At 46.9% G+C, this 14,990-nt stretch overlaps 1 protein-coding gene across 1 annotated transcript in view; it reads right to left on the bottom strand.

Annotated features, from left to right (window-relative positions):
- Positions 1 to 13,219, bottom strand: part of LOC139242580 (probable G-protein coupled receptor 139) — a 31,409-nt gene extending 18,190 nt beyond the window's left edge. Inside the window, exon 1 of the mRNA XM_070870428.1 lies at positions 13,078 to 13,219. Coding sequence (XP_070726529.1) covers positions 13,078 to 13,219 — 142 coding nt within the window. The remainder of the gene's footprint in view (positions 1 to 13,077) is intronic.
- Positions 13,220 to 14,990: the final 1,771 nt, after the last annotated feature.

The raw sequence follows: 14,990 nt of genomic DNA, 5'->3' as shown, positions 1-14,990 counted from the left end.
ACATTACCTGTGGTGACCCAACTCGAACATTACTGGTGGTGACCCTACTCTAACATTACTGGTGGTGACACTACTCTAACATTACTGGTGGTGACCCTACTCTAACATTACTGGTGGTGACCCTACTCTAACATTACTGGTGGTGACCTGACTGTAACATTACCTGTGGTGACCCGACTCGAACATTACTGGTGGTGACCCTACTCTAACATTACTGGTGGTGACACTACTCTAACATTACCGGTGGTGACCCTACTCTAACATTACTGGTGGTGACCTGACTGTAACATTACCGGTGGTGACCCGACTCGAACATTACCGATGGTGACCTTACTCTAACATTACCGGTGGTGACACGACTCGAACATTACCTGTGGTGGCCCTACTCGAACATTACCGGTGGTGACCCTACTCTAACATTACTGGTGGTGACCTGACTGTAACATTACCGGTGGTGACCCGACTCGAACATTACCGATGGTGACCTTACTCTAACATTACCGGTGGTGACACGACTCGAACATTACCGGTGGTGATCCTACTCTAACATTACTGGTGATGGCACTACTCTTACATTACCGATGGTGACACGACTCTAACATTACCGGTAGTGACCCTATTCCAACATTACCGCTGGTGACACTACTCTAACATTACCGGTGGTGACCATACTCTAACATTACCGGTGGTGACCCTACTCTAACATTACCGGTGGTGACCCTACTCTCACATTACCGGTGGTGACCTTACTCTAACATTACTGGTGATGACCCAACTCCAACATTACTGGTGATGACCCAACTCTAACATTACCGGTGATGACCCAACTCTAACATTACTGGTGGTGACCCCACTCTAATATTACTGGTGGTGACACTGCTCGAACATTACTGGTGGTGATCATGTTCTAACATTACTGGTGGTGACCCTAGACTAACATTACTGGTGGTGACACTGCTCGAACATTATCGGTGGTGACCCTACTGTAACATTACTGGTGGTGACCCTACTCTCACATGACCGGTGGTGACCCTACTCTAACTTTACCGGTGGTGATCCGACTCCAACATTACCGGCGGTGACCCTTCTCTCACATTATTGGTGATGACCCTACTCTAACATTACCGGTGGTGATCCGACTCCAACATTACCGGCGGTGACCCTTCTCTCACATTACCGGTGGTGACCCTCCTCTAACATTACTGGTGGTGACCCGACTCGAACTTGACTGATGGTGACCCTCCTCTAACATTACTGGTGGTGACACTACTTTAACATTACCGGTGGTGACACTACTCTAACATTACTGGTGGTGACACAACTCTAACATTACCGGTGGTGACACTACTCTAACATTACCGGTCATGACCGTACACGAACATTACCGGTGGTGACCCTACTCTAACTTTACCGGTGGTGACCCTACTCAAACTTTACCGGTGGTGACCCTACTCTAACTTTACCGGTGGTGACCCTACTCGAACATTACCAGTGGTGACCCTACTCTAACTTTACCGGTGGTGACCCTACTCGAAAATTACCAGTGGTGACCCTACTCTAACATTACTGGTGGTGACCCTACTCTAACTTTACCGGTGGTGACCCTACTCGAACATTACCAGTGGTGACCCCACTCGAACATTATCGGTGGTGACCCTACTCTAACATTACTGGTGGTGACCCTACTTTAACATTACTGGTGGTGACCTTACTGTAACATTACCGGTGGTGACCCTACTCTAACATTACTGGTGGTGACCCTACTTTAACATTACTGGTGGTGACCTTACTGTAACATTACCGGTGGTGATCCTACTCTAACATTACTGGTGGTGGCACTACTCTAACATTACCGGTGGTGACCCTAATCTAACATTACCTGTGGTGACCCTACTCTAACATTACCGGTGGTGACCCTACTCTAACATTACCGGTGGTGACACAAATCTAACATTACCGGTGGTGACCCTACTCTCACATTACCGGTGGTGACCCTACTCTAACTTTACCGGTGGTGACCCTACTCTCATATTACCTGTGGTGACCCCACTCTAACATTACTGGTGATGACCCTACTCTAATATTACTGGTGGTGACCCAACTCGAACATTACTGGTGGTGACACTTCTCTAACATTACCGGTGGTGACCCTACTCTAACATTACTGGTGGCGACACTACTCTCACAATAGTGGTTGTGACCCTACTCTAACATTACTGGTGGTGACCCTACTCTAACATTATTGATGGTGACCCTACTCGAACATTACTGGTGGTGACCCTACTCTAACATTACTGGTGGCGACACTACTCTCACAATAGTGGTTGTGACCCTACTCTAACATTACTGGTGGTGACCCTACTCTAACATTACTGGTGGTGACCCTACTCTAACATTACTGGTGGCGACACTACTCTCACAATAGTGGTTGTGACCCTACTCTAACATTACTGGTGGTGACCCTACTCTAACATTATTGATGGTGACCCTACTCGAACATTACTGGTGGTGACCCTACTCTAACATTACTGGTTGTGACCCTACTCTAACATTACTGGTTGTGACCCTACTCTAACATTACTGGTGGTGACCCTACTCTAACATTACTGGCGGTGGCACTACTCTAACATTATTGATGGTGACCCTACTCTAACATTACTGGTGGTGACACTACTCTAACATTACCGGTGGTGACCCTACTCTAACATTACTGGTGGTGACCCTACTCTAACATTACCGGTGGTGACACTACTCTAACATTACTTGTGTTGAAACTACTCTAACATTACCGGTGGTGACACTACTCTAACATTACCGGTGGTGACCCTACTCTAACATTACCGGTGGTGACACTACTCTAACATTACTGGTTGTGACTCTACTCTAACATTTTTAGTGATGACTCTGCTTTAACAGTAACAGAGGTGACTCTACGTTAACATTACTGGTGGTCATTCTCAGCTAACAATACACAAGAAAACAAGAAATAGGAGCAGGATTATGCCATTTGGCTCCTCGAGCCTGCTCTCCATTTACTAAGATCGTGGTCTCAGCTTCACTTCCCTGCCTGCTCCCCATAATCCTTCACTCCCTTATCACTCAAAAATCTGTCTATCTCCACCTGAAATATATTCAATGACCCAGCCTCCATAGCTCTGTGGGGCAGAGAATTCCACAGATTTACAACCCTCTGAGAGAAGAAATTCCTCTTCATCTCAGTTTTAAACTGTGGCCCCTTATTCTGAGACTATGTCCTCTAGTTTTAGTTTCCCTCATGTGGAAATATACTCTCTGCATCCATCATTATCTTATATGTGTCGATAAGATCACTTCTCATTCTTCTGAACGCCAATGAGTAATAGGCCTAAGCTACTCAACCTATCTTCATAAGTCAAACCTCCTAATCTCCGGAATAAACCTAATGAACCTTCTCTGAACAGCCTCCAATGCAAGTATATCATTTCTGAAATACGGAGACCAAAACTGTGCACAGAACTGTAGGTGTGGTCTCACCAATACTCTGGAGAGCTGTAGCAGGACTTCTCTGCTTTTATACTCTATCCCCCTTGCAATAAAGGCTAACATTCTATTTGCCTTCCTGATTACTTGCTGTACCTGCATACTAACTTTCTGTGTTTCATGCACAAGGACTCCCAGGTCCCTCTGTACTGCAGCATTTTGCAATTTTTCTCCATTTAAATTATAATCTGCTTTTCTATTTTTTCTGGTGGTGACACTAATTTAATATTACTGGTGGTCAGTCTACTCTAACGTTACTGGTAGTGAACCTACACTAATATTATTGGTTTTGATTTTACACAAACGGTAATATTGGTTACCCTGCACGGCCATTAATGGTGGCGACTCTTAATGGTTACACTGTTACAGGGGTCTTTGCAACCGAACCAGATGCTGCTGAACACAACAGATATGTCCGAGCAAAGTGATCCTGCTCTATATCAGCTGGACTGCAACTGACGAGTCTGCTTGGGGGATTTACTAGTGAAAATCATTATTTAGTTTTAATCCATTTTTACATTTTTTACCTTCAAATAGATTTTCCGTGCCCTGTTCAACGTGCTTAAAGTGAAAATATTAAAACTCTTCCAAGCCAGAGAGATTGAAGCACAAATAGTCGGATGTACACAATCTTTTCTCGCTTGGGTTTTCTCCAATTCTATTTGTTGTTCCATTTTCTGTGTCTTTCTCACTATCTCGCTATTCCGACTGGCAAAAGGTGGGAAGTGGCGTTACACACGGATCGGTGCTGGGACCACTGCTGTTGAAATTTATGTTAAGTATTTGGAATCAGGAATTGGAAGTACAATTTAAACTAAGGATTATAAAAAGTGCAGAGCTGTAAATAAAAATGATATCAGGAAAGCAAAGAGACAGCATGAAAGAATATTGGCAAGTAAAATCAGGGAAAACCCTAAATACCACATAAAAGGTCACGGGGTTGGGGGTAATATATTAGCATGGATAGAGGACTGGTTAACTAACAGAAAACAGAGCGTTGGGATAAATGGGTCATTTTCCGATTGGCAAACAGTAACTAGTGGAGTGCCGCAGGGATCGGTGCTGGATACTCAAATATTTACAATCTATATTAATGACTTGGATGAAGGGACCGAGTGTAATGTAACCAAGTTTGCTGATGTTACACAGATGGGTGGGAAAGCAAGTTGTGAGGAGGACACAGAACATCTGAAAAGGGATATAGACAGGCTCAGTGAGTGGGCAAAAATTTGGCAGATGGAATATAATGTGGGAACGTGTCAGGTTATCCTTTTTGGCAGAAAAAATAGAAAAGGAAATTATTATTTAGATGGAGAAAAATTACAAAGTGCTGCAGTACAGAGGAACTTGGGGGTCCTTGTGCATGAAACACAAACAAATAATATGCAGGTACAGCAATTAATCAGGAAGGCAAATGGCATTATTGCTACATTTGTACAGTTTTGGTCTCCGTATTTCAGGAGGGATATACTTGCATTGGAGACAGTTCAGAGAAGGTTCACTAACTTGATTTCTGAGATGCAGAGGTTGAACAGGTTGGGCCTGTTCAGAAGAAGGAGAGGTGATCTTATTGAAACATGTAAGATAATGAGGGGACACGACAAGATAGATGCAGAGAGGGGTGCAATTAAAAAAGATATCAGGAATGCAAAGGGAGAGCATAGAAACATAGAAACACAGAAAATAGGTGCAGGAGTAGCCATTCGGCCCTTCGAGCCTGCACCACCATTCAATGAGTTCATGGCTGAACATGCAACCTCAGTACCCCATTCCTGCTTTCTTGCCATACCCCTTGATCCCCCTAGTAGTAAGGACTACATCTAACTCCTTTTTGAATATATTTAGTGAATTGGCCTCAACAACTTTCTGTGGTAGAGAATTCCACAGGTTCACCACTCTCTGGGTGAAGAAGTTTCTCCTCATCTCAGTTCTAAATGGCTTACTCCTTATCCTTAGACTGTGACCCCTGGTTCTGTACTTCTCCAACATTGGGAACATTCTTCCTACATCTAACCTGTCTAAACCCATCAGAATTTTAAACGTTTCAATGAGATCCCCTCTCATTCTTCTGAACTCCAGTGAATACAAGCCCAGTTGATCCAGTCTTTCTTGATATGTCAGTCCTGCCATCCTGGGAATCATTCTGGTGAACCTTTGCTGCACTCCCTCAATAGCAAGAATGTCCTTCCTCAAGTTAGGAGACCAAAACTCACACAATACTCCAGGTGTGGCCTCACCAAGGCCCTGTACAACTGTAGTAACACCTCCCTGCCCCTGTACTCAAATGCCCTTGCTATGAAGGCCAACATGCCATTTGCTTTCTTAACCGCCTGCTGTACCTGCATGCCAACCTTTAATGACTGATGTACCATGACACACAGGTCTCATTACACCTTCCCTTTTCCTAATCTGTCACCATTCAGATAATAGTCTGTCTCTCTGTTTTTACCACCAAAGTGGATAACCTCACATTTATCCACATTATACTTCATCTGCCATGCATTTGCCCACTCACCTAACCTATCCAAGTCACTCTGCAGCCTCATAGCATCCTCCTCGCAGCTCACACTGCCACCCAACTTAGTGTCATCCGCAAATTTGGAGATACTACATTTAATCCCCTCATTTAAATCATTAATGTACAATGTAAACAGCTGGGGCCCCAGTACAGAACCTTGCAGTACCCCACTAGAGCACATCCTGCTGGTTCTTGAAGGATCAGTCGTCCTTTCATAGAAACACAGAAATTTACAGCGCAGAAGGAGGCCATTTAGTGTCTATAAACACAGAAAGCTGACAGACAAGGGGAGACCTCACAGGGCTGGAAACAGAGTGAAATATACTGGAGTGTTTGTATAACATTTACACAGCACACTGACCCCGAGCTGCCAGTGAAATGAGATGAAGTTCAATGTGTAGGAATGAGATTCTGGAGAGATAAGAGTCCCGAATCATGGAGAGAGTTTCTGATGCTGATGAATTGCATTCATGTCAAACACTCCTTGAACACTTTGTGGGAATTCAGAGCTGTGAATCGACTGTGAAATCAGAATAAATATTTTACAAAAGCAACCGCCCGACATAGAGCTCGAATCCACGACCCTGAGATTAAGAGTTTCAAACTCTCATCATCATAGGCAATCCTCGAAATTGAGGAAGACTTGCTTCCACTCTAAAAGTGAGTTCTCAGGTGACTGAACAGTCCAACACGGGAATTACAGTCTCTGTCACATGTGGGACAGACAGTGGTTGAAGGAAAGGGAGGGTGGGACTGGTTTGCCGCAAGCTCCTTCCGCTGCCTGCATTTGGTTTCTGCACGCTCTTGGCGACGAGACTCGAGGTATTCAGCGCCCTCCCGGATGCACCTCCTCCACTTAGGGTGGTCTTTGGCCAGGGTCTCCCAGGTTTTAGTGGGGATGTTGCACTTTATCAGGGAGGCTTTGAGGGTGTCCCTGTCACGTTTCCTCTGCCCATCTTTGGCTCGTTTGCCATGTCGGAGTTCCGAATAGAGCGCTTGCTTTGGTAGTCTTGTGTCGGGCATGCAAACAATGTGGCCTGCCCAACGGAGCTGGTTGATTGTGGTCAGTGCTTCGATGCTGGGGATGTTGGCCTGATCGAGGACGCTAATGTTGGCTAACGAAGTCTCAAACTCTACCAATTGAGTGAGCTGGTCCAATCGCAAGCCCTCTTCTATCTGTTACTGCAGAGCAGCAGCTGGTGGCTCTGCTCCAGCGTCTCATCTTGTTCTACAAACCATGACGCAGCTTCCTCTCAATCCCCAAGCTTAACAGTAACCCGACCCACAAAAGCCCGAGCGAGTGAGGGATTCCTCTCACTGATCGATAATAAAACTCAGATCTTCTGTTCTTTGCACCTTCCAAACATTGACATCCAGTTTGCTCAGTATTTATTTCCCTCTCCTTTCATTGTAATTATATATGAGAGGGAAGAAACGAACAGAAGAGATTTACTAAAATGGTAGCAGGTAGATGAGGAACTTCAGTTATGTGGAACAACTGGAGACGCTGGGGTTGTTCTCCTTCGAGCAGAGAAGGTTCAGAGCAGATTTGACAGAGGTGATCAAAATCATGAAGGGTTTTGCTTTGGTAAATAAGTGTCAGTAACCAGAGCACACAGATTGAAGCTGATTGGTAATAGAACCAGAGGCGACATAAGGGACCATTGTGTCATACAGCGACTTGGGATCTGGAACGTCCATCCTGAATGGGCGGCAGAAGCAGAATCAATATTGGGCCATAACTTGCGGACTCTCCGGGTGGGTGCGATGTGCGCACGAGCCCAAAGATGCCCCGTGAGTTCGGGGTTTAGGCGCATGAAGCGCATGCCCTTACACCCGGCACTTGCGATCTATCAAAATTTATTTCACCAGATCACGAGCCTCCCCAGGTGAAGGGTCTTCGTGAGTAGAGACTTGGGCTATTTGGCCAACTCCTGCCCAGTGAATGTCCCTAGAAGCAGGTGTAAGGAATGCTTTTACCTGCGTAAGAGTTTTAAAAGATAGAACCATTAAACGTTATCACTACGCTTTATATTTAAAACCCTGTACATTAAGGTAAGTTTATTTTCAACCCTATTAAAACATAATTAAAAAATTCAAAAAAATATATTTTTTTCTAAAACATTTTCAATTAATTTTAAACATGTGAGGTATTTATGTGTTGTGTTTCTGTGTTTTGTGCAGTATTCTCATTGGGAGTTCGGTCCAAATGGAACTCAGCGTTCCTATCAATGAGAATACTCCATGTTCATTGGTGGTCCAGGCCCATGTGATCCCAGGATACACGTGTGCTCCCGGGATACGTGGGCCTCTGCGCTATGCATCTCAGCCTTGGAGCGCAAGTGTTCGTTCCTCCGGAACCACCAGGTACTTTGGATAAAAACATTTCAGGAGGAGGTGTCCAATCACACAGGAAGCCTCATACCGTAATTTCTGACCTAATAACTTTTAAAAGGAAATTGGCTAAATACTCAAAATGAAACATTTACAGAGCTTTTCGAAAGAGCCGAGAAATATAACTATATGGATAGCTTTAAAAAGAGCCAGTGCGGCATAATGGGCCAAATGGCCCCCTGTGTTCTAACATTCTAGGATGTATGAACATCATCGTATCATCATAGGCATTCCCTCGGGATCGAGCAAGACTTGCCTCCACTCTAAGCATGAGTTCTTAGGTGGCTAAACAGTCCAATAAGAGAACCACAGATTCTATCACAGGTGGGACAGATAGTCGTTGAGGGAAAGGGTGGGTGGGACTGGTTTGCTGCACGCTCCTTCCGCTGCCTGCGCTTGATTTCTGCATGCTCTCGGTGACGATACTTGAGGAGCTCAGCACCCTCTCAGATGCACTTCCTCCACTTAGGGTGGTATATGGCCAAGGACTCCCAGGTGTCAGTGGAGATGTTGCATTTTATCAGGGAGGCTTTGAGGGTGTCCTTGTAACGCTTCCTCTGCCCACCTTTGGCTCATTTGCCGTGGACGAGTTCAGAGTAGAGTGCTTGCTTTGTGAGTCTCGTGTCTGGCATGCGAACTATGTGGCCTGCCTAGCGGAGATGATCAAGTGTGGTCAGTGCTTCAATGCTGGGGATGTTGGCCTGGACGAGGACGCTGATGTTTGTGCGTCTGTCCTCCCAGGGGATTTGCAGGATCTTGCGGAGACATCGCTGGTGGTATTTCTCCAGCGACTTGAGGTGTCTACTGTACATGGTCCATGTCTCTGAGCCATACAGGAAGTCGGGTATTACTACGGCCCTTAGACCATGAGCTTGATGACAGTTTTGAGGGACTGATCTTAAAACACTCTCTTCCTCAGGCGCACTGGAGGAGGTGTTGAATCTCGTCGTCAATGCCTGCTCTTGTTGATAGGAGGCTCCCGAGATATGAGAAGTGGTCCACGTTGTCCAGGGCCACGCCGTGGATCTTGATGTTTGGGGGCAGTGCTGTGCGGTGAGGACAGGCTGGTATAGGATCTTTGTCTTACTAATGTTTAGTAGAAGGCTCATGCTTTCATACGCCTCGGTAAATACGTCGACTATGTCCTGGAGTTCAGCCTCTGTGTGTGCACAGACGCAGGCGTCGTCCGCATACTGTAGCTCGACGACAGAGGTTGGAGTGGTCTGGGCACAACCATAAAATTAGCATAAATCGCTCGGACTCAAAATGGAATAGAACTCTGAACTTTTGCATTATTAACATCACCATGGCTGTTCATCACTTGCTCCTTGTTTCCAGCCCATTCTGCTCTCTTCGTTATTCTCTATTTACTGAGAATGACTCACTGCCCCTTTCACTCCCATCATCTCTCCGCCCCTTCCCCCTTTATACCCATCCAAACCTTTCACTCGAGCAGTACCTCCGCTCCGTTAATACAACAAAAAAACATTCTCAACCAGATATTTCCAGTCAGTGAACGTTACATTAAGACAAGGCTCTGAGAGTATTCATTCACTGTAAGCAGTGGGGGACTAGGTGGGGGTCCTTTTCAGAATGGCAGGCAGTGACCAGTGGGGTGCCGCAGGGTTCAGTGCTGGGACCCCAGCTATTTACAATATACATCAATGATTTAGATGAAGGAATTGAATTTAATATCTCCAAGTTTGCAGATGACACTAAGCTGGGTGGCAGTGTGAGCTGTGAGGGGGACCCTAGGAGGCTGCAGGGTGACTTGGACAGGTTAGGTGAGTGGGCAAATGCATGGCAGATGCAGTATAATGTGGATAAATGTGAGGTTATCCACTTTGGGGGCAAAAACAGGAAGGTAGATTATTATGTGAATGGTGACAGATTAGGAAAAGGGGAGGTGCAACGAGACCTGGGTGTCATGGTACTTCAGTTATTGAAGGTAGGCATGCAGGTACAGCAGGCAGTACAGAAAGCAAATGGCATGTTGGCCTTCAGAGCTAGGGGATTTGAATATAGGAGCAGAGAGGTCTTACTGCAGTTGTACAGGGCCTTGGTGAGACCTCACCTTGAGTATTGTGTGCAGTTGTGGTCTCCTAATCTGAGGAAGGACATTCTTGCTATTGAGGGAATGCAGCAAAGGTTCACCAGACTGATTCCCGGGATGGCAGGACTGACATATGAAGAAAGATTGGATCGACTGGGCCTGTATTCACTGGAATTTAGAAGAATGAGAGGGGATCTCATAGAAACATATTAAATTCTGAAGGGATTGGACAGGTTAGAGGCAGGAAGAATGTTCCCGATGTTGGGGAAGTCCAGAACCAGGGGACACAGACTAAGGATAAGGGATAAGCCATTTAGGACCGAGATGAGGAGAAACTTCTTCACTCAGAGAGTGGTGAACCTGTGGAATTCTCTACCACAGAGAGTTGTTGAGGCCAGTTTGTTAGATGTATTCAAAAGGGAGTTAGATGTGGCCCTTATGGCTAAAGGGATCAAGGGGTATGGAGAGAAAACAGGAATGGGGTACTGACGCTGCATGATCAGCCATGATCATATTGAATGGTGGTGCAGGCTCGAAGGGCCGAATGGCCTACTCTTGCACCTATTTTCTATGTTTCTTATGTTTCTATGTGGTTTCACTTCCATCAGGACCGGAAAGGCTCCCCTCACAACATCAAACCTGTCAATACCCGTGGTACAACCAGCGACCTTTAGATCCAAGTCTCCCAAATCAACTCATTCGGCTGATCAGATCATGGACTCAGCTCCACTTCCCTGCCCGCTCCCCATAACCCTTTATTCCCTTATCGTTCAAAAATCTGTCTATCTCCGCCTTAAATGTATTCAATGATCCAGCTTCCACAGCTCTCTGGGGCAGAGAATTCCATAGATTTACAACCCTCGCAGAAAAGAAATTCCTCCTCATCTCAGTTTTAAATGGGTGGCCCCTAATTCTGGGACTACGTTTTAATTTTCCCTATGAGTAGAAATATCCTCTCTGTATCCACCTTGTCAAGCCCCCTCATTATCTTATATGTTTCAATAAGATCACCTCTCATTCTTCTGAACTCCAATGTGTACTGGCCCAACCTGCTCAACCTATCTTCATGAGTAAACCCCCTCATCTCCAGAATCAGCCTAGTGAACTTTCTCTGAACAGCTTCCAATGCAAATAAATCCTTCCTTAAATACAGAGACCAAAACTGTATGCAGTACTCCAGGTGTGGTCTCACCTGTTGTGTCTGTAATACTCTTATGAGTGACTCCACGAGATCTAGTATTGTACTTGAGCTGTTGTGACCTTAGTCCCATTTATTGTAACTCCAGAGTGAGACACAAGCATGGTGAGCAGCCTTTTATACTGGGCCCTGCACACCTATGCATGTGAACCTCAGGTCTCCCATTGCAGTGCCCTCTGGTGGCACACCTTATGTGACTATACAGTTAGTATACATGGTCTACATACATGACATCACTTCTCCCCAAGTCTTTAGTGCAAGTTGACTTGTACATTGACGGTGACCTGGGCTTTGCTCTTCCTGGTTGACCATTGGAGGATCGCTTCTAGCTTGGGTGGGTTGGTAGTGAGATTTGTTGCCAGTGGAGGTCCCAGTGGTTTCTGGTTGTGAGTCCATGACTACTCCATTCTCCCCCCCGCCCCACACAGAGATCATGCTAATGGCCTGTTACATGCAAGTTGCATTCAGGTTCATCACATGGGTTTTACATTTACATTTTGGTACATTTGTAGGGTGGATTACAGTTGCGTTTCTTTTTGTGTGGTACATTTACATGATCAGTACAGGTATCTCAGTACGGGTACACAAGGACAGTCTAGTTCCAGCACGGCCGGATGAGATCCGGGTCGTCTGGTGGCAGCGCAGTGCCCCATGCCAGTGGGTCTGTGGGCGAGGTGAGCTCATTTTGCTCGAGTTGCCAGAGCTCAGGGCTCTTGCCGTTACTCCTTGTGTCGGCAGGCCCAAAGATAGCTGATGTGTCTGTGACCTCCCAGTCCTTTTTCTTTGCACAGTGTCGCTGTTGCTCCCTGGGAAGCGGTCTGAGCGAGTGAGCGTTTCGTCTAGGCGACGGTGGGGCTGCCTCGTCTTGTCTAGCAGTTCACAGGGGACTGCTGACTCGCTTTCCTTGAGGGCACCGTTGTGAGCACTCTCTAGTTTGGGATCCTGGCTGGTCCAGGTCCCGATCGGAGGAGCCGTTGCGGGTGACCCTTTGCTCTTGGGCATTGCCGTGGTGGCGAGTGGGTTTGTGGGCTATGCCGTTTCCACCTAGGTGCTGGGCGACGGTAGCCGACCGCAAGCAGTTTACTGTTTCTGGTCCATGACGGTTCATGCCATCGGGGGCCTACAATGTTAAACCGATCTGAGGCAGGGTATCGCGACCGGTGCCTCTGCTCTCCGGGGATCGTTTACTCTGCGGCTTGTCTACTTCTGTCAGCCGTGGGGACACTTTATGATACATCGTTCTGGTCCCGGGGACGCAGGCTACAGCATTAGGTAGCCCGCTGGCCCTGTATACAACCGTTGGGTGTTCACCCGCTACATTGGCTGATTGCAATTTGCACCCGACATCACTCAATGACATTTTTCTCGTTACAGCTGGACTTTTACATTGGTTACCAATTTCAAGCAGTTCATTCACAAATGGCAGGTTGCTGGCCTCCTTTAAAATGGCCTTAATACTTTTACCGCAATCATCTTCCTTGCGTGGAACCATGTGTCGTTGCTCCATTAGCGCTGCACCTCGTGGTTTGGACGCCATCTTTTCCCTGTCCATGATGTCGACTGCCGCGATCTTCTTTCCCAGGGATTCTGCCACTGAAGCTGGGAAGGTGCCCTCGGATCCAATCTTCCTCCCCAGGAGTCCTGCCACTGACACCGGGAAGATGCGTTTGCGTCGTCTCGGCCAGATCATCGCCACACAGTCGTGCTGAGTGGTCTGTGCCTCGGGGGCTGCGCGGATCTGCTCTCCGGTGCCTGGTCCAACCGAAGGTGGGGGCTTGCTCTGCCTCTGAGCACGGGAGACATCGATCGCTGGACGGATGAAGTCTTCCCAGTTCCAATGAATCCTCCCCATCCATCTTCTTCCAAGTAGCATTGGTCCATCACCTGAAACAATCCACAATGGTAAATTGTGCACCGCGTCATCATGGGATACACTTACATCCGCACTACCAACAACTGATATCAGTTCCTTGGTGTAGGTGTGCAGCTTTGCCTGAATCGGGACCAGCTTGGGTCGTTCAGCTTGATCGTTCCATAGTCTCTCAAAGGCTTCCTGGCTCATTACTGACTGACTCGCCCCTGTGTCCACTTCCATGAAGACTGGAACGCCATTTATCTCGACTTCCATTATCGCTGGAGGACAATCTGTGGTGCAGGTATATACTCCATACACTTCATCCTGGGACTGAGCTGCCTCTCGAGCCATCTCCTCGTAATCCGCGCTGGATTCACAGCCATCTGCTGACTCCTCTTCCACGTGGTGAGTCACAGCTCTTTTGCACATTCGCTGGAGGTAGCCCTTTGTGCTGCAGCCTTTGTACACATAGTCTCTGAACCAACACTGATGAGCCCTGTGATTACCTCCGCAACGCCAGCATGGTGCTACTCGACTTACATCTGCACCCCTCGGCGAACTCTGAGTTAAAGGACTCGGGGGCCTGTACACTCTGCCCTGGGCAGATTCACGTTCAACAGTTCTGCCTGTGAAAGATGCCATTCTATTTACAGTACTTGCTGGGTTTGAGTCTTGAGAGCGAGTCATTATCTGCTTGGAGCTGCAGCTTGAGTTCATGAACGCCTGGCTGATGCTGAAGGCCTTCTGCAGAGTGACGGTGGTTTCGGGGGACAGTAGCTTGTGAAGAAGGACCTCATGACTGATGCCAATTACGAAGACGTCCCGTAATGCATCGGTGAGGGATGCGCTGAATTCAACGGTCCTGCCAGCCTCCTGAGGTCGGCAGCGTACTTCGCGATTTCCTGGCCCTCGGGCAGCGGTGTGTATAAAATCGATGTCTGGCCGTGAGGAGGCTCTCCTTCAGTTTGAGTTGGTCCCAAATTAGCACCTTCAGCTCCTTGTTGTTTTCTCTGGTGCAAGCAAGTCCCTGAAGAGGCCGTAGACCGCGGGCCCACAACTGGTCAACAGGATAGCTCTGCGATTATCTGCCAGCGTGGTTGGATCATCGTCTACCAGGTGGTTTGCTACAAAATATTGGTCAAGCTCCGTAAAGGCTTCCCAATCTTCGCTCTCTGAAAACTTTTCTAATGCACCAAAGTTAGTCATTTTTGCGTGAAAGTTCGTAATCTCATCGCCAGTTGTTGTGTCTGTAATACTCTTATGAATTACTCCACGAGGTCTAGTATTGTACTTGAGCTGCAGTGACCTTAGTCCCATTTATTGTAACTCCAGAGTGAGGCACAAGCATGGAGGGCAGCCTTGTATACTGCGCCCTGCACACCGTAATGCCCTCTGGTGGCACACCTTATGTGACTACACAGTTAGTATACATGGTCTACATACATGACATCAC

This window comes from Pristiophorus japonicus, unplaced genomic scaffold (assembly GCF_044704955.1).
Source record: "Pristiophorus japonicus isolate sPriJap1 unplaced genomic scaffold, sPriJap1.hap1 HAP1_SCAFFOLD_138, whole genome shotgun sequence".
Classification (NCBI taxonomy): domain Eukaryota; kingdom Metazoa; phylum Chordata; class Chondrichthyes; family Pristiophoridae; genus Pristiophorus; species Pristiophorus japonicus.
The sequence above is the reverse complement of the archived record's forward strand: the minus strand, read 5'-3'. Positions and strand labels throughout refer to the sequence as shown.